This window comes from Podarcis tiliguerta (assembly GCF_965153285.1).
Source record: "Podarcis tiliguerta genome assembly, chromosome: 2".
NCBI classification, from domain to species: domain Eukaryota; kingdom Metazoa; phylum Chordata; class Lepidosauria; order Squamata; family Lacertidae; genus Podarcis; species Podarcis tiliguerta.
In genome coordinates, this window is record NC_139535.1 from 3,150,976 (window position 1) to 3,174,664 (window position 23,689).

At 47.3% G+C, this 23,689-nt stretch overlaps 1 protein-coding gene across 1 annotated transcript in view; it reads right to left on the bottom strand.

The window, feature by feature from the left end:
* The window catches only part of LOC310672883 (uncharacterized protein), a gene marked incomplete at its 3' end in the record, with an annotated part of 45,345 nt that overhangs the window by 10,286 nt on the left and 11,370 nt on the right, over positions 1-23,689 (bottom strand). The window contains exon 3 of the mRNA XM_083430535.1: positions 7,467-7,640. Within this exon, the coding sequence (XP_083286661.1) occupies positions 7,467-7,640 (174 nt within the window). The remainder of the gene's footprint in view (positions 1-7,466; positions 7,641-23,689) is intronic.

Here is a 23,689-nt window from a genome sequence, read left to right on the forward strand (position 1 = left end):
ATTTGCATGCAGATATGCAGCATCAACATCAAAATGGTGCACTGCTAGTTGTCTTACAGCAGCAATGGAAAGCATTAAACGAAAAGTTTCACTCTTTACAGTGGGAGAAAACACTTCATCATAACTCTCCCCTTTAATCTGAGTGAACCCTCTGGCTACTAATCTGGCTCGAAAACGTGGTTCCCCAGATGCAAGGGTTTTCCTTTTGTAAACTCACTTGCATGACACCACTCTGCCACCAGGTGGCGGCATTATGACCTCAAACACTTTGTTACGTTTAAAAGAGTCCATTTCTTCTTTCATGGCTTGTTCCCACAAAGCACGTTCTCCAGGGGGTAAGTCTAAGACTTCATTATAACTCTGTGGTTCCACACAACTCACATTGCATACTCTCACTCCTCCTAGGGTCAAACGCTGAGGAGGTACACCCTTGTTTGAATGCTGGGAGCGTCTAGGCACAACTACTTCTTCTTCCCCCCTTATCTCTGGCTCTTCTTCCTCTTCCTCTAGAGAAGTATTATCTATTGCCACATCTTTTGGGGAAATCTGTGCCTCCTCCTCATCCTGCTCCTGTGTTGCCAATGGCTGAGAAGAAGCCTCTTCTCTTACTTGCAGGGGCAGTAGGCAATCTGGGTTGGCATGGATCGCAGTCCATCTGTCCTGGTCAGCGAAGTCTGCACTTCGTGACAGAACCACGTGTCCTGGGCGTAAATTGAAACGCCACCCTTTGCCATAGGACTGATATCCCACAAACCGCAGTCTCTGCGCTCTAGAGCCCCCTTTCTGGTGCTAAGCTTTGGGGATATTTACATGTGCCCAAGCACCCCAGTTATGGAGCATTGTCCACTCTGGTTCTTTCCCAAACAATACACGATAAGGAATATCTTTTATAGAGCTAGACCAGGTTCTATTAATCAAAAAGTTCGCTGTCAGAAAAGCCTCGCCCCACAGCCTATGGTTGTGACCCAATCCTGCATCCACTAACAGGCAGTCCTTTACTGACTGTATTACAGCCCCACGTCTTTCACACAGACCATTTTCAGCAGGGCTATAAGGGTTAGTCAAGCGATGAGTGATCCCCTTACGTTGCAACCATGTCCCAAATTGTTTGTTCAGAAATTCTCTGCCCCTATCTGTTTGCAACTGCACAACAGGGCGAGCGAAGAGCTTTTCAGCTTGGGCAACCCATTCTCTGAATGTGGGGAAACACTCAGATTTCTCCTTTAACAAAAACAACCAACTGAAACGTGATTTATCATCTATTACCAGAAAAGCATATCTGGCGCCCCCTTCAGTCTTTTGTGGAAAAGGGCCTATCACGTCACAATGGACAAGTTCTAGAACCTCTTTAGATACTCTGTCACTTTTAGAAGCCACAGGCTTCCTCTTAGATTTGGCCATTTTACATACATTGCAATCTAGGAAACAGTTACAGCTATTTACTTTTAGATTCTTGCACACCTTTTGCATCTCTGAAAGGACACGGAAATTGGCGTGACCCAGTTTTCTGTGCAGTTCATGTACACACCCCTTATGAACTGGCAAATTATCCTGAACCACCTGGGCTGCTTTAACAGGCTTGTCCTGCATTACAAATAACCCATTTTCCAACTTTGCATGGCCACATACCTGAGTTCCATTCTTTATCAGACAGCCATCCTGCGTGAACTTAACACTATACCCTGCATTAATCAGACAGCTTACAGACAGCAAACAATAGTCCAAACTGCTGACAAACAGAGTCTCTGGTAGAGTAGTGTTCAAACACTGCAGGAAACATGTTCCCTGGCCAACAATCTTGCTTCTACGACCATCAGCAAGATAGATTGAGTCTTTTCCATCGGTTGGCTTCTCCAGGGTCTTAAAGTCCTCCCGACGGTTGCAGATAATCTTGCTGCTCCCAGAGTCCAGCAACCATGTACCTCGAGGTATCTTCCTCTCCTCCCGAGAAAATGCAGACACAAACTGAGCAGAACGTGTGTTCTTCTTCCCTGAAGAGAACCCCTTCTGCTTACATTTCTGCGTCGATTGCTGTCTCTGCTCCACGTCGTCTCCTGGAAGTCTTGCCCTGCATTGACGTTGGAAGTGCCCGGGTTGGTTGCATCTATAGCACCTCCTCACCGCCATGGCCAAGTCCAAACCTTGGCGTTGCTCCTTTGGCAGATTCTGCTGTTGGCCCCCTTTGCTGTAACTCCTCCGCTCTTGGAGTTCAGCCTGTCTATCTGACCTTCTTTCTGCTTCTTCGGTCAATCTTCCAACCACATACTCAAGGGTCAGATCTCGGGGATGCATACTCTCCATGCTGTTAATCACAGGCAACCAGCTTTCAGGCAAACTTGAAAGGATAATGTATGTTTGGTCAGTCTCATCATAATGCTTACCTCTCTGCTGTAGTTGAAGAAACAGAGATTTCAGCATTTGAAGATGAGTTGCCAAACTCTCACCTTCTTTCATAACAGTCCTGAACAGCCTTCTGGTCAGAGAAATTATAGTTCCAGCAGTTTCTCTGACATACATTGCTCTTAATAAATTCCAGCACTCAAATGCTGTGCTGGCATTTGCTACATGCAATAACTGAGAGTTGCTCAAGCACAGCATAATTTGGGCACGGGCCCTTTCATCCAGCCGTTTTTTCTCAGCAGAGTCAGTTCTCAAAACCTCAGTTTCAACACAGTCCCATAGTCCATCTCTCCTTAACAACTGCTGCATTTTAATTGACCAACTCAGCCAGTTGTTTTCTGAGAGAAGTTCAAAAGGGATGCCTCCCCCAATATTTACAACTTGGGGAGACTGGAAATCTGCCATCTCTGCTGGTGCTTGCTGAGCCCCTTCTGTGGGGCCTCCAGCAATCTCTCCTGACTCTCTCTTTAGAGTCCAACTGGATGGTCCTGGCTGGCACTTACCGGCTTCTAGCTGCTGCCTCTTGTTGACCCTCAGGTCCCGCCTGGCTCTGCAACTGGTGTAGCCGCTCTGTGAGTCGCCTACTGTGGTCCTCTAGCAGTTCAAACTGTTCCAGTAGCCGACGCTGAGTGCTTTCCTGATCCTCAGATCCTAGCCGCTCCAGCGTCACTGCAGACAGTTACAGCTTGCCACCAACTGCTCTAACGCACAGCCACTGGCTCCAGGCACCACCAGGACTCACCAGCTCCCTGCTGAGATGCTGTCAGTCGTTTTGCACTCTGCACATGCTCAGAAACACTGGGCCCATAACCTGTCAGTGTTTGTAAAAAGCAAAAAAAGAAGGAAAGGGTTCTGACCTCCCTTTGTCTCCTCAGTCTCCTTGTCGGCACAAAAAGAGTCCACGAGAATATCCTTGCAGAGTTTTATTCTTAAAAGTCCTTGTGCAAAACACGACTGAATAACTATACACACCAGCACCAACCAACCCAACCTCCAGACACCAGCCACAGCACAAACTAACATTTCTCACTTATATATATACAACTTGCTGCAAGCTGCTGAGTCATGCTGACCCAGCTTTATTCGCATTAAAGAAACAGCGGCCATTTTAGCCGTGACAATTATGACCGCTAAAAATGGGAATTTATATAAAGACAACTATGACAAATGTTGGACGGAGATAAAGAAAGATCTAGAAATATGGTCTAACTTGAAACTCTCACTAATGGGTCGTATTGCCGTGATAAAGATGAATGTATTGCCAAGAATGTTGTTCTTATTTCAGACATTGCAGATTATTGACAAAACTGATTGTTTCAAGAAGTGGCAAAAAGATATATCTAGATTTGTCTGGCAGGGCAAAAAGCCAAGGATAAAATTTAAAGTATTAACTGATGTAAAGGAAAGAGGAGGCTTTGCCCTGCCAGACCTGAAGCTTTATTATGAAGCAGCAGCTTTCTGCTGGTGAAAAGAATGGCTACTTCTTGAAAACACAGACATTTTGGACTTAGAAGGATTTAATAATGCGTTTGGTTGGCATGCATATCTATGGTATGACAAGGTTAAAGTGCATAGAATGTTTAAAATTCACATTGTTAGGAAAGCATTGTTCAATGTATGGATTAGATACAAAGATCTACTTGAAAACAAGACTCCAAGGTGGTTGTCCCCAATGGAAGCAAAAGCACTAAAAAAACTTAATATGGAGGCCAATTGGCCAAAATATTGGGAGATTTTAGAACAAGATGGAGAAAAATGGAAATTACAGAGTTTTGACAAACTAAAAAATAGAGTCCGTAATTGGCTTCATTACCATCAGATGATGGAGGCTTACAAAATGGACAGAAAAATTGGCTTCCAGGTGGAAAAATCAAAATTGGAAACAGAATTGTTAGAACCCAAAACTAAGATTTTGTCAAGAATGTATAACTTGCTGTTGAAATGGAATACACAGGATGAGGAAGTGAAATCTGTAATGATTAAGTGGGCACAAGATATGGGTCACAATATAATGCTAGCTGACTGGGAACGGTTATGGACCACTGGTATGAAATTTACGGCATCTAATGCCTTAAGAGAGAATATTATGAAAATGATATACAGGTGGTACATGACACCAGTCAAGCTGGCAAAAATCTATCATTTGCCCGATAACAAATGTTGGAAATGTAAAGAGGTTGAAGGTACATTCTTTCACCTTTGGTGGACGTGCCCAAGGATTAAGACCTTCTGGGAGATGATTTATAACGAACTGAAAAAAGTGTTTAAATACACCTTTCCAAAGAAACCAGAAGCCTTTCTCCTGGGCATGGTCAGCCAACAGGTGCACAAGAAGGACAGGACATTCTTCATGTACGCCACAACAGCAGCAAGAATACTCATCGCACAGTATTGGAAGACACAGGAGCTACCCACGCTGGAAGAATAGCAGATGAAAGTTATTGACTACATGGAATTGGCAGAAATGACTGGCAGAATCAGAGACCAGGGAGAAGAGACAGTGAAGGAAGATTGGAGGAAATTCAAAGACTATATACAGAAACATTATAAGATAATGAATACTTGATGACATCAGATTGACTGTAAAAGGTTATTAGTAAAAAAGTGTAAAGAAAAAGATCTAACATTTTTAGATATAAGGAAATGCAATTATATGTTATGCATTAGGATTATTATAAAACTAAAATAGGACAGAGGGAAAGAATTTGCTGACAGAACATACAATCTGGAATACAGAGAAGGGAGGTCTGGGGAAGTCGGAGAAATAAGTTAATGCAAAGAATACAAGGAGACAAAAAATGTTTTTAATATTTTTACTTTTCCTTTTTGTGCTTTGCTGCCTTGTGTTTGCGTGTTGTGGTGTTTTCTTGTTTATTCCTTTTTTTTTTTTTTGCCTACTGTTGTTTTCTGGTTACTGTAAAATCCAATAAAATATTATATGGAAAAAAAAGAAAAAAAAACGAAAAAAAACAAAAAAAAAAAAACAATAGTTTTCACATTTAAGAAGGCCTGGGTGGTTCAGACAAGCCTGCTCATTGTTTTAAAAGGCATGACAAGACGAAGAATATTCACAGAGAAACCAGTTGATATCCCTCCATTCAGGGCTCACGGTGTGGATGTTAGAATCCCAGATGCTGTTGGTCTCCATCCAAATAGTAGAGATTCATCACATAGAGCAGGGATGTCCAACAGGTCGATCACGATCTACTGGTAGATCTATCACGGTGGTGCTGGCCTTCCTGGCCACAAAGCCAGGGAACAAGGTGAGGAGATGGCTGGGGAAGAGTCTGGCCAACTCCATTGTCCTTTCCTGTTCCGGTATCCAAATTGTCATCTGCAGCATCTGGCTTGGAATCTCCCCACCCTTCCCAGACTCTGACATGCACTCCCAAGCTAGAGAGATCATCCTTCTATGCAATGAGGGATCTGTTGCCATGTTCTACACTGTCCTTGGCTACATACCTCTATTTCAGGGATGGTCAACTTCCAAGAGACTGCGATCTACTCACAGAATTAAAAACTGGGAGTGATCTACCCCTGTTTTGTAGGGGTTCAGGTCAAAGTTGTTGAGCTTTTATTAGCAACTCACCAAAGGAGCGCTGGGGGGAAAACAGCCTCCAGCCACGGTTTCTAAGCTCTGTCTTCCATTCTCCAACAATGGAGGGAGGATCCGGGAGGGGGCCAGCAATTGACCAAAACCTTGCAGGGATCTACCAGTAGACCTGAACCCCTACAAAACAGGGGTAGATGACTCCCAGTTTTTAATTCTGTGAGTAGATCGCAGTCTCTTGGAAGTTGACCATCCCTGAAATAGAGGTATGTATGGAATTTCAAAATTGATGTTACGATCCAACAGGGGATTTTAACAAGAGGATCCATGATCCCACAATTCTTCTCCTTGACTTCCTTATGCAAAGCTCTCTTGTCAGGATCCAGCAACGTCCCTGCCTCCTCTGAAACAAGCAGGAACATCTTCACCTGCACACTCCCCATCAGCTGTTGCCTCAATCTAAATTTGGTCTAAATTTAAACTTTTTTTCTAAATATCTTTCTACGCTCTGAATCTCCTCTCATTTTCATGAGGAGACCAACTCTGTATAGTTTAATTGGTAACAGAAGAGGGAAAATGACTATTACTCACACTTAATCTAAGCACAACGGCCACAAGAGCTTCTGACTAGGAATTCGGCTATGCCATGTTGAATGTTCTCTGTTCTCCGCTGTTTACCCTTTTTTGTTTCAATTTATACCAATTCATGAACCCAGAACTCATATACTGATCACCAACGAGGAACGACATGTTATTCCTGCAAATTTATTCTGCTAGTTTTGAGATGTACAAATGACAGGAGAAGAATGAGTCTATATATTTGTATCATTTATTAGTCCTTTGATCCTTGTTTCTAAAAGCAATAAAAAGTTATTCCAAAAAGAAATGGATCAGTCACTTGTTCTGTTGCTCTGTTCTCTCCTATCTCTCCTCCCCCCCCCGATTTAAACCAATTCATGAACTCAGAACTCATACACTGACCACTAATGATAAACCATATGTTATAGATATTCCTGCAAATTTATTCTGCTAGTTTTGAGAGTCATATGAGAAGACTGAGAAGACTCAGACTACATATTTGTATCATTTATTAGTCCTATATGATCCTTGTTTTTAAAAGAAAAGGAAAAGTTATTCCTAAAAGAAATGAAAAAGGCAAAACACAGAGGCCCCATCTGCAGCCAATCCTGAAATTAGGATCAGGTAATTTAAAGAATCCTGGCTTCTAGTGCTGCACAATGGATCAGCGAGTTCTCTGACATCGGTAGGGCATTCAGAGCACAGTACTGGCGCCAATACATCGCAGTGGGCGGAGAGCTGTGATGTATTCCTAGCTCAAATTCCCCGCAGATGTCAAAGGCGCAGGAAGGCAGGCAGGTGGAGGAGCCCAAAAAGGTGCCCACCTTCTCAATCTCCATCCACCTGCCTGTCTCATCCCACCCCCAAAATGAGAAAGCCCCAGTACCTCTCCAGCCACATCCACCCATGTCCCTATCTCCCATCCCCTGGGACTCACCATATCTCTCGGAGGTCCCTGGGAGGGAGCGCTCAGAGGCTGTGAGGAGGGATGCAGGAGACAACCTGACCAGGTCAACCGTCCATCTTCCCCCTTCCATCCTCGCTAGGTTTACAGATTCAGTCTCTTTCATCCTTCCTGAGGAGTCGAGAAGCCACCACAAGCTGCAGGGTCCTGGGGGAGAGGAAGAAACAAAGGGAGCCTCAGAGGCCCTGCAGGGATTCTCCTGCCCTAGATATTCCCCTGCTCTTGGAGAAACACAAATGGGGAAGCCCCTTCCCAACAGAAACCCCATTTGAAACATCTCCAGCGATTCCCATTTAATCTGTTTGCACCTCACCCCACTTCGTAAGGCTGGCATGGTATGCACAGTAGTGACCTGTGAGTAGACCCCATTGAACTCAGTGGGGCTTATGGATAGAACTTGGTGCAAAAACCAGGCACCATCCTGTCCCCAAGCCTGAAAACTGCAACCCCAGAGCATGGGCAGAATACAGCCGAGTAGCTATTACATGTGGGTGCCCCCACGTCTCAATGCAAGAGATGACTTAGCAGTTGAGCTGGCTGGGCCCCAAACCTCTTTCTGCTCATCATTAGAGCTGCTGAGAGACCCTAGAAGGTTGGGAATAGGATCTGGCTCCTGCTGTTTCTTAGCCACCTCCTCATTTTCCTTATTCACACAAAATGGAGTGATTTGTTGGTTGTGCTTTCTTTAGAGAAGCTCTCTTTGGAGCAGGGCCCGTGGCACTCGGGGAGAGACCAGAAATTCCGAAACCACTCCAGGTCAACACCATCTTTCCACTTAATTCCGTATCATGTTTCCTTATACCATTTGTAGCAATTAAAGCTTTTCTAACTTTAGTCTGCAGGTCCAGCACTGAGGGCCTTCTGGTGGTTCCCTCAGTGCAAGAAGAGAAGTTACAGGGAAGCAAGCTGAGGGGCTTCTCGGTGGTGGCGCCCTCCCTGTGGAACACACTCCCATCAGATGTCAAGGAAATAAAGAACCACACAACTTTTAGGAGACATCTGAAGGCAGCCCTGTATTGGGAAGTTTTTAATGTTTGATGTTTTATTATGTTTTTATATGTGCTGGAAGTAGCCCTGAGTGTCTTGGGAAACCCAGTCAAATAAGTGGCAGATAAATATTATTATTATTATTATTTATTATTTATTATTCATACAGGATGCTGATGGCGTTGCAGGCATGAGTCTTCCTAAAAATATTGAGCTGAGCAAGGCTGGATGCAGCTCCTGCTCCCAAGAGTGGCACATGCCAGTCTGTGCACTGGCTCAGCTGGGAGGGGGCAGATGTTTAGCTGCTGATCCATCACAAGGTTGGAAACCAGATCTCCCCCGGCCCTAGGGACTCCTCCCAAGAATCCTGGGAGCCAGAATTGGTTCAGAACGCTGGGAGTTGCAAGGATACAGCTTCAGCCCTGCTGCCCAAAGACTGCAATTCCCAGAGTGGTCTCCAATCCCCCCTTCTTGCCAGGGAACTCTGGGAATTGTAGTTGGGTAGATGGTGGGAGAGGGTCTCCCCTCCAGTCTCCACACTGGGGGGGGGGGGGCTGTATCTCCCCACTCCACAGGGCTTCTCCTTCCTCGGATGCTTCTCTGTGTTATGAAATGCGACTTTCCCCTCAATCTGAAGGGGGCTTATTTGCGTGCCCTCTTTTTGTTGCCCCAAAGACCCCTCCCCAACAAGGAAGGCAGCATCTTGATCCAAAGGAAGAACAGAGTTGCAGACCTGCTGGACACTCAGCCCCTCCCTGGCTTGGCAGAGAGGAACTGGGGGCAGGACCCTCTGCTCCCTGACTTGGGGGTCTCCCCCCCCCCATGCATGAGCTGAACGGGGGGGGGGTCTGCCTCCTCCCTTGCAGCCCTGGGACCCCCTTCTCCCCGCTGCACCCCAAGGGGGAAGAGACTCACCAGATTCCAGGAGGGGCACCGAGGAAGTTTTTGCAAAGCAGAGAGAATAAAGCAGCCTCCTCTTTGCTGGCAGGAAGGGACTGGGCAGGGAGGGGCTTCTGCTCGGGAGGACCTTGCCCTCCCCCGCCCTCCCCTTCCTGTCCTCTCTAGGAATCCCGCTCGGCTCCTTTTAACCCTTGGCAAGCCGAGGGCACCCAGACCGCCCCTCCCTCCCTCTCCCTGCCTGCTTCTGCGCTCTAGGGGCTGCCCTCCCTTCTCCATCTGGGCCGAGGACTCTGCATCAAGGGCCCCTGGGGGTGCAGGGCAGGGGAGCATCTCTTGACCCCCCAGGGAAAGAGAAACGTGGGGGCGGGAGACTTCCAAGGAGACCCCGCAGGTCCCCAACTTCGCAGCCGGATCCCACGTACCCTGCCGGTGGGTCCCAGGGAAGGCGCTTCCAGGAAAGGCCCATTAACATTCAATTATTTCAAAGTAAGGCTCCAGATGCACACGGCAGAATGGTAACGGGGAACCCCCACCTCCCTTGTGGTTCGTCTGCATAACATGGGGGGGGGGGGCTGACAGCAGAGACGAGAGCCCCAACCCCACAGTCGCCTTTGACTGGACATAAAGGTCCAGGGGTCCTTTTGCTTTTGAATATCCCAGTGCAATTGTGCGTGGGGGGAGGGTAATCTCCTGCGCAGGAGGGGCTTCATCCTGCCATGCAAGCCCTGCAAGTGTTGGGTTCCCACTTTGCAGCTGGATTCCATAGATCCGGGGCCCCTCCCGTCGTGGGGATTCGAACCCCGACCTTCCTTGTCCTTCAGATGAGGGTCCCCATCGCCAAACAGGGCCCTCAGGGTTCAGAGAAGACTCCCCAGGGAGGGGGTGGAAAGAGGCACAGGAGCAAACTCCTAGTGGCCAAGGTTCCATTGTCCCCCCCCCAAAAAAAGTTGATTGACATTAAAATGGTGAGGGGTGTGTGGCATCCCTGTGTGGGAGGGAAGCCCAGCCCAGCATTGCCAGGGGACGGTTGGGGGCGCTGGCAGAGAATTTCCTGGAGGGGCTCCAGAGCTGCCAGCGGGGGGGGGGGGGGTCCTATTCCCACTGCACCCCCTTCCTCCAGGGAGGTTGGATTCATGGAATCCTAGGAACTGTCAGAGAGCCAGCCAGCAAAAACCAGAAAGAGCATGTGAAGCTAATTCTTTATTAGCAGAAACAAGGACTGCTCCAGGGAGCCAAGAATGGTCAGCACTCAACTCTTCTCAGTAGTTGCAGAGATCCAGGTGGAAGAATCTGCAGCCCTGCCCTTTGCGGTTTTGAAGCACAAGAGCCAACCCCTAGGGGCTGATCGGCTTTGCCAATAAAATATTTGTAGGGTCCTGGCACCCCCAAATTTAATGGGCCCTGCCATTCAAATAGAGTGTGTGCACGGCATCATATGATCAATTTTGCTGGACAGTGATTGCCTGGGCCCTTCTATTATTTTATTCAAGTCGGCACATCTGCTGAGAAGTAAGCCAACTCAGATCAAGGTGCTTTTGGAAAAAACTAGTTTTCTGGATCCATTTCAATTGGGTTTTAGGCCCAGTTTGGGCCCAGAAACTGCTTTGGTCGCCCTGTATGATGATGACCTCTGTCGAGAGTTAAGGGAAACATGTCCCTGTTCATTCTTCTCGACCTGTCAGCGGCTTTTGATACCATCGACCATGGTATCCTTCTGGACCGACACTCCGAACTAGGAGAGTTTGGCATGACTTTGTGATGGTTCCAGTCCTAGTTGGATGGTCGTTCCCAGAGGGTGGTACATGGGGAGTCCCGCAGGGCTCAAGCCTATCCCCCAGGTTCTTAAACATCTACATGAAACTGCTGGGTGGGGTTATCTGGAGGTTTGGAGTACGTTGTCAGCAGTATGCTGATGACACTCAGCTCTGTTTCTCCTTTACATCTGCAGGTGAGGCAGTGGAAGTGCTGGACCAGTGTCTTGCCTCTGTAATGGACTGGGGAGCTAACAAACTTAAGCTCAATCCAGATAAGACCGAGGCACTGTTAGTGGGTGGTTTGTCAGCATCGCCCTTGAGCCAGTGTTACCAACTGGACTCATCCACCTCAGCCCCGACTGGGCTAGGCGAGCTGGATGGCACTTCCAGAGACCACCTTCCTCTGTGGAACAGGTCCAAGTGCCGTGGACTCACAACTCAGAGCTGTGAGCACCGCAAATCACTCCAACAAGAAAACAGTCGTTGTGCAGCAGAGTACAGCAGAGCATAAATCACTCGGACGACAGCGCTGAAGAATATCTTCTTTTATTCACTAATAGCTACTGTACTATACACTATATACAAATGGAGATGCTAGACTGCACTGAGTCTTACAGCTGCTTTCTGCAGCGACCTTATCTACACAGAGATAACACTCAGTCTTTCCGACACACTGACTGACTCACTCCCTGACCGACTCTCTCTCTCTCTGGCTGACTCACACACTGAGTGTGGTGCTGGAACAGAATAAGTAGATATAAGAACACGCCTCCTCCTCTCTGCAGAGTCAGGAGACTGATGAGGAGATTCTTGGGTATGGGAGGGGTGAAATCTCCTCATGGTTCCCTAGGCCACCTGCTCTTCACGGGGTTACGTTTTCTCCGAAGGAGCAGGTTCACAGCTTGGGGGTACTCCTGGAGCCTTTGCTGTCGCTCAAGGCTCAGGTGGCCTCGGTGGCCCAGAGTGCCTTCCATCAGCTTTGGTAGTAGAAGTAGAAGCTATGAGGATACTGTCTACTTGGATCTCATTTAAGTCAGGAAGGGAAAGAGCAGAATCCCAAACCAGTTATGAAGGGTGTGGTGACCCCCTGGGTCTTCTATACTGTCAGAAGTACCTCAGGAGCGTGGAAACTAACAGAAAGTAGCACCTTGTTTAAGAATCAAAATATTAAGCTGCAACAACTAAGTTAAGGAGCTGAAGTGAAATAACTGGAAATAAGCTCAGCATTGGCCACCCTCTCTAGACAACTGTAACATCGAAGAAGAATAACTTTAAAAAAGCAACAGAAGTTTAAAAGAAGCTGTGCATTTACTACTTTGGTTAGAAGCCTGTAACACACACTAAATTTAGTACAATTTATTAATAGGTTTACTGTTTCCTGAAAGAACATTATCTATTGTTCTGTAAAATAAAACTTTCTTGTTTGTTCAACTTCTGCCAGAGTCTCCAAGGATCTTTGTTTATGTTCACACAGAAAGATAATCCTATTTTTATTTTAAACTATCCCAATAATAATTGGGACAAAATATTTTAAAAGCTGGCAAAGAGACCTTGCCAATTTTATATGGCAAGGGAAGAAAGCCAGAATAAAATCAGAAATAATGATGGGGCCAAAAGAAACGGGGGGATTTGCAGTCCCAGATTTAAGAAGATATTTTGAAGCAGCGTGCTGGAGTTGGATAAAAGAGTGGATGTTACTAAAAGATACTGAAGTTTTGGAACTAGAAGGCTGGGACAAAATATAGGGTTGGCATGGATATTTATTCTATTGGAAAATACAATTGCATAAAAGATTTACGAACCGCCTTGTGAGAAAGGCCCTATTTGAGGTATGTGAGAGAACGAAGGAGAGAATTATAGAAAGAACTCTATGGTGGACCTCTCCAATAGAGGCAACCTCGACATTAAAAAAAAAATTGCCTGGCCAACTTATAGAGATTTAGCAGAAGGAATGAATGAAAATAGTGGTACCTCAGGTTAAGTACTTAATTTGTTCCGGAGGTCCGTACTTAACCTGAAACTGTTATTAACCTGAAGCACCACTTTAGCTAATGGGGCCTCCCGCTGCTGCCGCGCCGCCAGCGCATGATTTCTGTTCTCATCCTGAAGCAAAGTTCTTAACCTGAAGCACTATATTTCTGGGTTAGTGGAGTTTGTAACCTGAAGTGTATGTAACCCGAGGTACCACTTTATCAAATGAAAAGAATACGAAGAACTCAAAATACTGGGAATAAATTCGTTAGAATATTTCCAACTTAAGGCAATATATGAGAAAGATATAAAAGCTAGGGGATTTGGGAATAAAATATCAAAGTTAGAAAGAGAGGTTTTACAAAATAATAAAAAAACTCTAAAATATATAGATTATTAGAAGTCCATGAAGAGATTAAAAAATTGATAAAAGTATCATATATCAGAAGGGTAGAACCGTATTTACTAGGAATCTTGAGTAAACATATCCCCAAAGACAAAATTAACATATTTCTGTATGCAACAACAGCAGCGAAAATGTTGGTAGCCAGTCATTGGAACGGAAATTATATCCCAACAAAAGGGGACTGGTTAAGTAAACTATGTGAGTACCTGGAGTTAGCAAAATTGACGGATTTAATAAGGCATAAATCCAAAACTATAATACAGAAACAATGGGAATACTTAAATTAATATTTATACAAGCAGGGCTCAAATACGAAAGTTTGGCTGTGCTTAGACTAACCTTGTGAAGAATATAGAGAACATAAAGATTTGACGGATTATGAAAGAACCTAAGGAAGGGAAATGATTGAAGAACAGATGTAAAGGTGAGCAAGATAATGAAGAGACGTGTGGTGAATGCGGTGGAAGTCTTTTAAAATATTTTAACTAGGATTTATAAATTGTAATGCTTGAAGGAGTAAAAATTAAGGGGGTGAAGCAATTGGCAATTCAAGCTAAAGAGCTAGCCCAGGAAAATGGAAAAAAAGTAACTACACTATCTAAACAGGGGGCAGAATTGCCGGACCCCCAGAGAAGAGCTAATACAATTTTGGGAGGAATTCCGGAAGAAATACAGGCTAAAGAGTTGGAAGAAACTTTGAGAACCTGGCTATGCTCCACTCCATCGTTCTGCCCGGACACTGAGGTCCAGTGCCGAGGGCCTTCTGGCGGTTCCCTCGGTATGAGAAGCCAAGTAACATGGAACCAGGCAGAGGGCCTTCTCGGTAGTGGCACCCACCCTGTGGAATGCCCTCCCATCAGATGTCAAAGAGAAAAATAACTATCAAACTTTTAGAAGACATCTGAAGGCAGCTCTGTTTAGGGAAGCTTTTAATGTTTAATAGGTTCGAATCCCCGCAATGGGGTGCGCTCCTGTTGCTCGGTCCCAGCGCCTGCCACCCTAGCATTTCGAAAGTAGATAAATAGGGACCGCTTACTAGCGGGAAGGTAAACGGCGTTCCCATGTGCTGCGCTGGCTCACCAGATGCAGCTTGTCATGCTGACCACGTGACCTGGAAGTATCTGCGGACAGCGCTGGCCCCCGGCCTCTTAAGTGAGATGGGTGCACAACCGTAGAGTCGGACACGACTGGCCCGTATGGGCAGGGGTACCTTTACCTTTTTACTACTACTAGTAGTAGTAGTACTCAAGGAGTTTGTTTGAAGGCAGAAGATGTGGAACAAGCCCATCGCTGCCGAGGGTCCAAGGGGAGAAAATCCCCCAGGAATGTAATAATTACATTTTCTAGAGAGAAGCTGCAACAGCAGGTATACCAGACTTTGAAGAAAATTAAAGAGTTGAGTTTCCAAGGGGAAAGAGTGTGGGTGAGTCGAAATGTATGCCAGGCTACTTTAAGGCAAGAATGCACAAAAACTGCATAATAACAACATAATGTTTTGCAGCCGAATTTTATAAGGAGATGGTAGAAATTTTGGCCCCGGAACAAGAACAACTTTTTAACAGTATACTAGAAGGGAAAAAGGCCCCAGAAACATGGAGAAAGGCAGAAATAATGGTAATCTTAAAACCAAACAAAGACCCTAAAGAAGGAGGTTCATATAGTCTATAAGTCTATTAAACCTATAAGTCTATTAAACCAAGATTATAAAATCTTTGCCAAAATTATGGCAAACAGGCTAAAAAAATGCAACCCCCCCAAATAATAAAAGAAGACCAATATGGATTTGTTAAGGGCAGGAATGTCACTCATCCGAATAGAAATATTACTAATATATGATATCACGGACAAGTAAAATAGTTCGGGCTACTGAAATTAGATGTCTTTAAAGCACTTGATACACTCTCACAGGAATTTTTATGGGAAATAATGACAATATATGGAATAGGAGAGGTTTATCAGTTCGCGAAGGGATGCGGGTGGCACTGTGGGTTAAACCACAGAGCCTAGGGCTTACTGATCGGAAGGTCGGTGGTTCGAATCCCCACAACGGGGTGAGCTCCTGTTGCTCGGTCCCACCTCCTGCCCACCTAGCAGTTCAAATGTACGTCACAGTGAAAGTACCGGCGGGAAGGTACCTCCCGGCGGGAAGGTAAACGGCGTTTCTGTGCACTGCTCTGGTTCGCCAGAAGCGGCTTAGTCATGCTGGCCACATGACCCGGAAGCTGTACGCCGGCTCCCTCGGCCAATAAAGCGAGATGAGCGCCGCAACCCCAGAGTCAGTCACGACTGGACCTCATGGTCAGGGGTCCCTTTACCTTTATCAGTTCGTGATACAAGAACTATATAAGGAAAGAACAGCAGTGGGGAGAGTTAATGGGGAATACTCCCAACCTTTCCCAATACACAGAGGCGTTTGGCAAGGGTGTCCTCTTTCGCCGTTCCTATTTATAATGGCTATAGAACAACTAGTGGAAAGGATAAGGAACTGTGGAAGGATAGAGGTCTATAGGATTGGGGAAAAGGAGATGAAAATCAATGTTTGCAGATGATATTATTGGAATCATAACAAATCCTAAGGAAGAGATAAAAGAATAAAAGATAATATTCGAAGATTTTGAGGAATATTCTGGATTAGGGGTAAATACAACAAAATCAGAAATAATGTGTTGTTGTTGTTTAGTCGTGTCCGCCTCTTCGTGACTCCATGGACCAGAGCACGCCAGGCACTCCTGTCTTCCACTGCCTCCGGCAGCTTGGTCAGACTCATGCTGGTAGCTTCAAGAACATTATCCAACCATCTCGTCCTCTGTCGTCCCCTTCTCCAGAAAAAACGTAATAAACAACATAACAGGAATGGGCCTGGGGTCTAAAAGAATAAAATACCTAGGCATCAAACTCTGCAGAAATATTAACAAGACTGCAGAATTCAACTATTAGAAGGTATGGAATAAAACACTAAAGGGTATGAAAAGATGGAGAAACAAAACTCTAAGCATTACAGCTGGAGTCAAGGTTACTAAAATGTTATGCGTCCCTAAGCTGAGCTATCTCTTTCAAGCTATCCCACTAGAGATGAGAAAACAGCAAATGAAACAATGGAATTGTGAGATAAGACAATGGATATTTGGAAGTAAAAAATCAAGGATGCAAAAGAGATTTGTGTACAACCACAAGTCAGAACTAGGGTGGGGCCTCCCAAACATTTACAATTATTACAAAGTTGTTCAATTTAAAAATTTACTAGAAATTGCAGTTGAAAACAAACAAAAGTGGATCAAATTTGAGGATGAGGCAAACAATGGCGCAGTAAGATTTGGAATTTTCCAAAATAATGTAATGAAAGATTTGAAATCTGCAATAGGCACCAGGAAATTGGCATTAGGTTTATGGAGGAAATGGCAACCTTTCTGGTTAAAAGGATTTCTCTAAGTGCACCCTTAGAAAGTATTTATGAGGTAACAGATGATCCCAAATGGTGGAAAATTCTAAACGCTAAGGGATATCATATAGTTAAAGGTATGTATAGAGGAGAGTTGTGCTGGTCCCGGGGGGGGGGGGGTGTTACCGTGTGGTGTGGTCTGGGTCGAGGGTCTGGAGGCTGTCCATCAAGGGCGAAGCGGGGTCCAAGGCAAGGAGCCGGGCGTGGTCAGGAACTCCAGAAGAGCAGGTCAGGGTGCTGGCAGGAACAGGTTTCCAGTGATGTTGCTCCCGCAACCTAGGACTGGGCTGACTGGCCTTTATCTCCTCTGAGTCCTAGGGTGGTCCCAGCCCACAGGTGACTCGCCTCTCCTGGCCTTAAGGCGAGCACTCCTCCTGAGAGAACCTAGTTCCCTCCGCCTCTATGCCCTGAGCCTCTGCAGCTCAGGAGAGGCTGGAGGGTTACTGGACCCAGAGGCAACCTCACCTTCCCCTGACAGAGCTGGGAGAGGAGCACCTGCAGGCAATGGGTCCTCAATTGCCTCCAGAGCCAGAGTGGATTCATCTGGTGTCTGCTCCTGAGGATCTGGCACAGGTGCGGGCCCTTCAGATTCAAGCCCCTGCCCCGGCTCAGCCGGCCCTGGAGGCAGGGACTCCTGTGCAGGCTGGGATTCCTCAGATTCAGCCTCTGAATCAGATTCCCAGGCCATCACAAGAGTCCTCAAAGTCATTTAAGTAATAGAGAATATAGGTAACCAATATTGGTTAAAAATTGGAGGGCTATACAACAAAATTTCCAAAGTCCAAGAGACAGGAAACAGGAGTTTAGAAGAGCCAAGAGAGGAACTATACAAACAAATGAACAGACAACCCAACTTATTCAAAAGATGTGGAGTAAGGAAGAACAAGTTAGCGAAGCAACGGTTGAAAGGATAATGAAAGGAAAAGATGAGATTAAAGTAAGCAAATTTTGAGAACTGAAATTAAAATTCTTTCTAAAATGGTACATTTTAAAATTTTTAATTAAATTTTATTTAACATAATTATTACAAAATACAAGCAAAATACATACATACATACGTTTTTTCAGATAAGCAAACATATATAAAAAAGGGAAAAAAAGAAAAAGGAAGAAAAGAAAAAGAAAAAAATAAGAAGAAAAAATGGAAGAATTTCTTCCAAATTTATTCTACAAATATCTCAATAATAAAATTACACTGCACTTCATATATCCTGGGCCAGCTGCCTGGTCGGCCATGGCTTCTGGCTCTTCCCAAATGCACCCCAACGAAGGGGGAGTGCAGGTGTGGCGGGAGCAAACTGTGCTGGTCCCAGGGGGGTTACCATGAGGCGTGGTCTGAGTCCGGTCCTGGGTTGAGGGAAACAGGAGTTTAGAAGAGCCAATAGAGGAACTATACAAACAAATGAACAGACAACCCAACTTATTCAAAAGATGTGGAGTAAGGAAGAACAAGTTAGCGAAGCAACGGTTGAAAGGATAATGAAAGGAAAAGATGAGATTAAAGTAAGCAAATTTTGAGAACTGAAATTAAAATTCTTTCTAAAATGGTACATTTTTAATTTTTTTATTAAATTTTATTTAACATATGTCAGGGAACTGCCATCGGAGCAGGAGGAGGTGAGAGGGCTCTCGGACGATGGTGGAGAGGGCACCAGTAGGGGGAGGGATAGCCCATACGCTGGGGAAGGAAATCAGCGTAACACCAGTGGAGAAGGGGAGGAGATATAGGAAGCGGAGAGCTGGCTCCAAGACTCTTCGCAGGAGACAAGCGGAGAGGGAACAAGTGCTCCGTTACCCACACCCACAGCGCGTAAAAAGGTTGCGCGCAGGCAACGGGGGAGGAGACTGGGCGTGAAGCAGCTTTTATGTTGGAAGCGGTTTAAGAAACGCCCATTGACAGATTCTGCCAGCGACTGAGGCAGCCACGATATAGAGGCTGCTCTGTCAGAAAGGGTTCAACCATGCAAGACAGCCACGAGTGAAGGCAATTTACGCACAAGCAATCCCTAGAACCACAACAGCAATCCGTCAATCACTTATGTTGCTTGTGCGCAGCGTGGAGGAGACACAGCATGAGCGTGACCAAGGGAGCCGGAGCCCCAGAGGGCGCAGCTGGAGGACAGAATCTGGTAGAGAGAAACCGAGACTTGGAACAGCATGTAGCTCTCCTAACGGCGAGGCTGGATGAAAGGCGCGCTCAGGATGCACAGGTCAGACCCACCCCCATCGCCAGGAAGGTACCTGGGTTGGTGCAGAAGTTTGGGGGGGACCCCCAGTACTATAATGCGTTCCGAACAGAAATAGAATATGCCCTAGATCTGCAGCATGATGATTTTGCAGACGACTCAGAGAGGGTCGCTTACGTGGTGGGGCACCTTCAGGGCGGGGCTAGAGACTGGATTAGGCCCCTTATGGCCACGCAGAATGCTGCCCTGAAGGATCTCAGGAAGTTCTTCCAAGCAATGGACGCGATGTATTCAAATGAAGTGGCACAGAGTGTGACCAGGAGGGAGCTGATGAGATGCAAGCAGGGGAGCCAATCAGTCCGGGAATATTGGTCACGTTTTGCTATGTTAATTCACCGTCTTGGATGGTCGCTGGAGGCGGAGCCTGTTCAAATGCTGTTTGAGGAGGGCCTTTCTGCTAGCGTCAAGGACGAACTGTCAAGGGCGCCCCGTCCCCAGAACATGGATCAGCTAACCAAAACTGTGCTTGCCATTGAAGTACGTCAGGAAGCGCGCGCTCAGGAGAAGCGCGAGGGAAAAGGAGGGGAACGTTGCCTTGACTACCGCATTCCTGACATACCAGGAGAACTTTCCCAGGCTGGGGAGCCTATGGAAGTGGATGGGGGGAGGGCCAGCAGCATTTTGAAACCCAGGGAAGGTCGCAAAAGGGATTGGAAGGCGGGGAAAAAATGCTTTCTTTGCCAGCAGCCAGGGCACTTTGCCAGGTTCTGCCCTCAGAGGAAGGCGTGGCCAGGAATGGCTGGAACTGCTGCCAGTGGGGAGGAACAGCCAGAGCCTGAGCAGATGCCGGGAAACGAGAGAGCCTGGCTGCCCAGCAAAAGAGAGGGCAGCCAGGCAAACGACCAATAAAAGTTCCCCAACCTGAGCCCCCAGGGCAGCCATAGCTGTTGAAGTGGTGCTAGAACTCCCAAACGGGTACCCAGTCAAGGTGGAAGGGTTGCTGGATTCAGACAGCTCCTGCAATTTCTTCAGCAGGGACTTTGCCCTAGAGCACCAACTCCATTTATTACCTTTGGACTTTCCCTTGCAAGTGAGCACCATAGATGGGAGGGAGATTCTGGGAGGAGAAGTTACACACCAGACCCCCCCAATGCGAATGAGGGTGTCTAGGCACACAGAAACCATTGCCTTCCATGTGACCAAGCTAGCTGGACCTCCAATCATACTGGGAATGAGCTGGCTAGCCCTGCATGACCCAGTAGTGTCTTGGCACCAGCAGTCAGTCACCTTTGGATCTACGTACTGCTTGGAGCACTGTTGGGGGGGGAAACCCCCAGAATGACTGTGGCCAGGGTGGCTGGGCTGGCAGTGGGAACAAAGGGGGAGGTGCCAAGACAATATGCTGACCTAAGGGAGGTCTTCAGCGAGAAAGAGGCGGACAAACTACCCCCCCCACCGGCCCTTTGACTGCCAAATCAACCTGGTCCCTGGGGCGCAATTACCAACGGGAAAATTGTATGCCATGTCTGACAAGGAGATGGAGGAGTTGAGGCAGTTTATTGACAAGAATCTGAAGAAAAGGTTCATAAGAGAATCAAAGGCGGTAGGGGGCAGTCCAGTGTTCTTTGTGGACAAAAAAGAGACAAACCAGCCCAGATTGGTCGTGGACTATAGGTCGTTGAACTTGATTTCAGAACCAGTGACCTTCCCCATGCCCAGGATTGACGACATTTTAACGCAAGTGAGGCGAGGAAATTTTTTTACTAAACTGGATCTCCGGGGTGCGTACAACCTGATTAGAATAAGAGAAGGGGACGAATGGAAAACCACCATGTTCACCCCCCTGGGGGCGTTTGAGTACTTAGTTATGCCCTTTGGATTACAATCAGGCTCCGCCTGCTTTCAAGCGTTTATGCACCACGTGTTGGGTCCCCTGCTGTTCAAGAACTGTGTGGCTTTTCTGGATGACGTTTTAATCTATTCGGACAATGAGGAGCAACATGTCAGAGACGTCCGGGAAGTGCTAAAAAGACTGCATAAGCACCAGCTGTGGGTGAAGCTGGAAAAGTGCCAGTTCCATGCCAGAGAGGTCGAGTTTCTGGGGTACAGGCTGTCGGACAAGGGTCTGGCCATGGACCCGAGCAAGGTGCAGGCGGTGCTGGAGTGGAAGGCACCCAAAACCCGGAAGGACATGCAGAGGTTCCTAGGGTTCAGTAACTTCTACAGGAAGTTCATCAAGAACTTTACCCACCTGACAGCGCCCATCACCGATTGTCTCAGCAGCAAGAAGTTCGTCTGGACAGGTGCCCAGCATTCCTTTGAAAGGCTGAAGAAGGCGTTCGCTTCAGAAGAGCAGCTCCTGCATGTGGACCTGACGAAGCCCATGAGGTTGGAAACCGACGCGTCCGACCGAGCCATTGGGGCGGTCCTTCTCTTGCAGGGGGGAGCCGAAGGGGAGTGGAGACCGTGTGCCTTTTTCTCGAGAAAGCTGAGCAAATCGGAGCAAAACTATACTGTATATGACCGCGAACTGCTGGCGATCTATGCGGCGTTCCAATGATGGAGACATCTGTTGATAGGAGCGCAACACAAGATTCAGGTCTGCACTGACCACAAGAACCTAGAATACTGGAGGACGGCATGAGTACTCAACCAGAGACAGATTCGATGGGCGCAGGAATTCTCCAAGTTTTCCTTTGAAATCCGGTACGTACCGGGAAAGGAAAACGTGAGAGCAGATGCGCTCTCCCGTAAGCCGGAGTACATGGAAGGAGAAGGACCACCTGAGATACGACATGTGATCCCCGAGGACCGATGGGTGTGCGGGGGAGCGTTGGTAGGTAAAAGGGAGCTGGGGGAACTCACTCGAAATGACGAGTTCGCCCAAACAAAAATCAGAGAACTCCGAGAAGGTAGGGAGAACCACGGAGGATTCGAAGAAAGGGGAGGGTTGTTGTACTACAGGGGGGCACTGTATGTCCCAGGGGAAAACCTAAGGGGAAGGGTGCTCAAGCAACTCCACAACAAGCCCACGGCGGGTCACTTTGGACAACACAAGACCATGCTGCTGGTCACCCAGGACTTCTGGTGGCCAAGGGTAAGGGAAGACGTACGAGAATATGTGCGGGGGTGCGACCGCTGCCAAAGAGCCAAGGGAGAGAGGGCGGCTCCGGCGGGGTTACTGGAACCCTTACCCACACCGGGAAACCCTGGGAGGTGGTGTCCATTGATTTTATGACCGATTTGCCCAAGTCCAGGGGGAAAACAGCAGTCATGGTGGTAGTTGACCTACTGACCAAGATGTGCCATTTCATAGCCTGCTCCCACGCGGTAACGGCAGAGGAAACAGCCAAGTTGTTTGTGGAGCACATCTTCAGACTACATGGTGCCCCCACGAGGGTCATCTCCGTTCGCGGGAAACAATTTACTTCCCGGTTCTGGAGGAAGCTCATGAGCTTATTGCAGGTCGAGGTGGGATTCTCAACGGCGCGACACCCAGAAACCAACGGGCAAGCAGAAAGAGCGAACAGGATACTCCAACAATACCTACGATGCTACGTAGGGGAGAGGGAGAACGATTGGGTAGAGAAGTTGGCGCTGGCGGAGTTTGCATATAACAACACCGAACATGTGTCCATGGGTATGAGCCCGTTCACGGCCAACTATGGGTGTCATCCCAGGGCCTTCCCGGGGAGGGGGGAGGAAGGATGGAGTGTACCAGCGGCAGAACAGTTCTTGGAAGAAATGGAGGCCTTGCATCAACAACTTAGGTGGAACTTGGAGCGGGCAAAGGAAGTCTACAAGCGGCAGGCCGATAAGCACCGCAGGGAGGGAGAAGCCATACGGGTGGGAGATAGAGTGTGGTTGTCTACCAAAGGGTTACCCCTAAAGGGAGGGTGCAAGAAATTGCAACCAAGGAGACTGGGGCCTTTTGAGGTAACACAGCAGGTAAACCCAGTGGCATTCAAACTTAAACTGCCCAACAGCATGAAAATACACCCGGTGTTCCATAGGTCCCTACTCTCACTGTACAGGGAGAGGCGGGAGTTTCCAGAGCAGGGGGGAAGAAACACCACCCACCCGCAGGTGGAGAGGGAACACCGAATGCGCGCCACGGAAATACTCGATTCAAGGTGGCGAGGGCGTCAGGTGGAATACTTGGTAGCCTGGGAGGGGGAGCCCGAGTCCGATAACACGTGGGTCCCAGCTGAGGCGGTCGAGGACGGGTACCTCGTGGAAGAGTTCCACCACCTATTCCCGAGGAAACCCAAACCACCAGTGAGATTCTGGGAGGAGGAGTCTGGCACCACAGACGATGAGGAGGATTTTGTCGGTTTCCCTGCCTCAGAGGAGGCATCTGAGGAAGAAGAGACAAACTGGGGAGCCCACCCCACAGAAAGGTGTAGAGGGGGGTGGGAAGCAGGTTTTGAATCAGCAGAGGATGACGACAGCTCCTTCTGGGGATTCCCGGCATCGCCGGCCGAGGACAGGGACGAGGATAGGTCAAAGGGTCGGTCTGGAGGTGGAGGGGGTCCTGGGGGGGGAGGTGGATG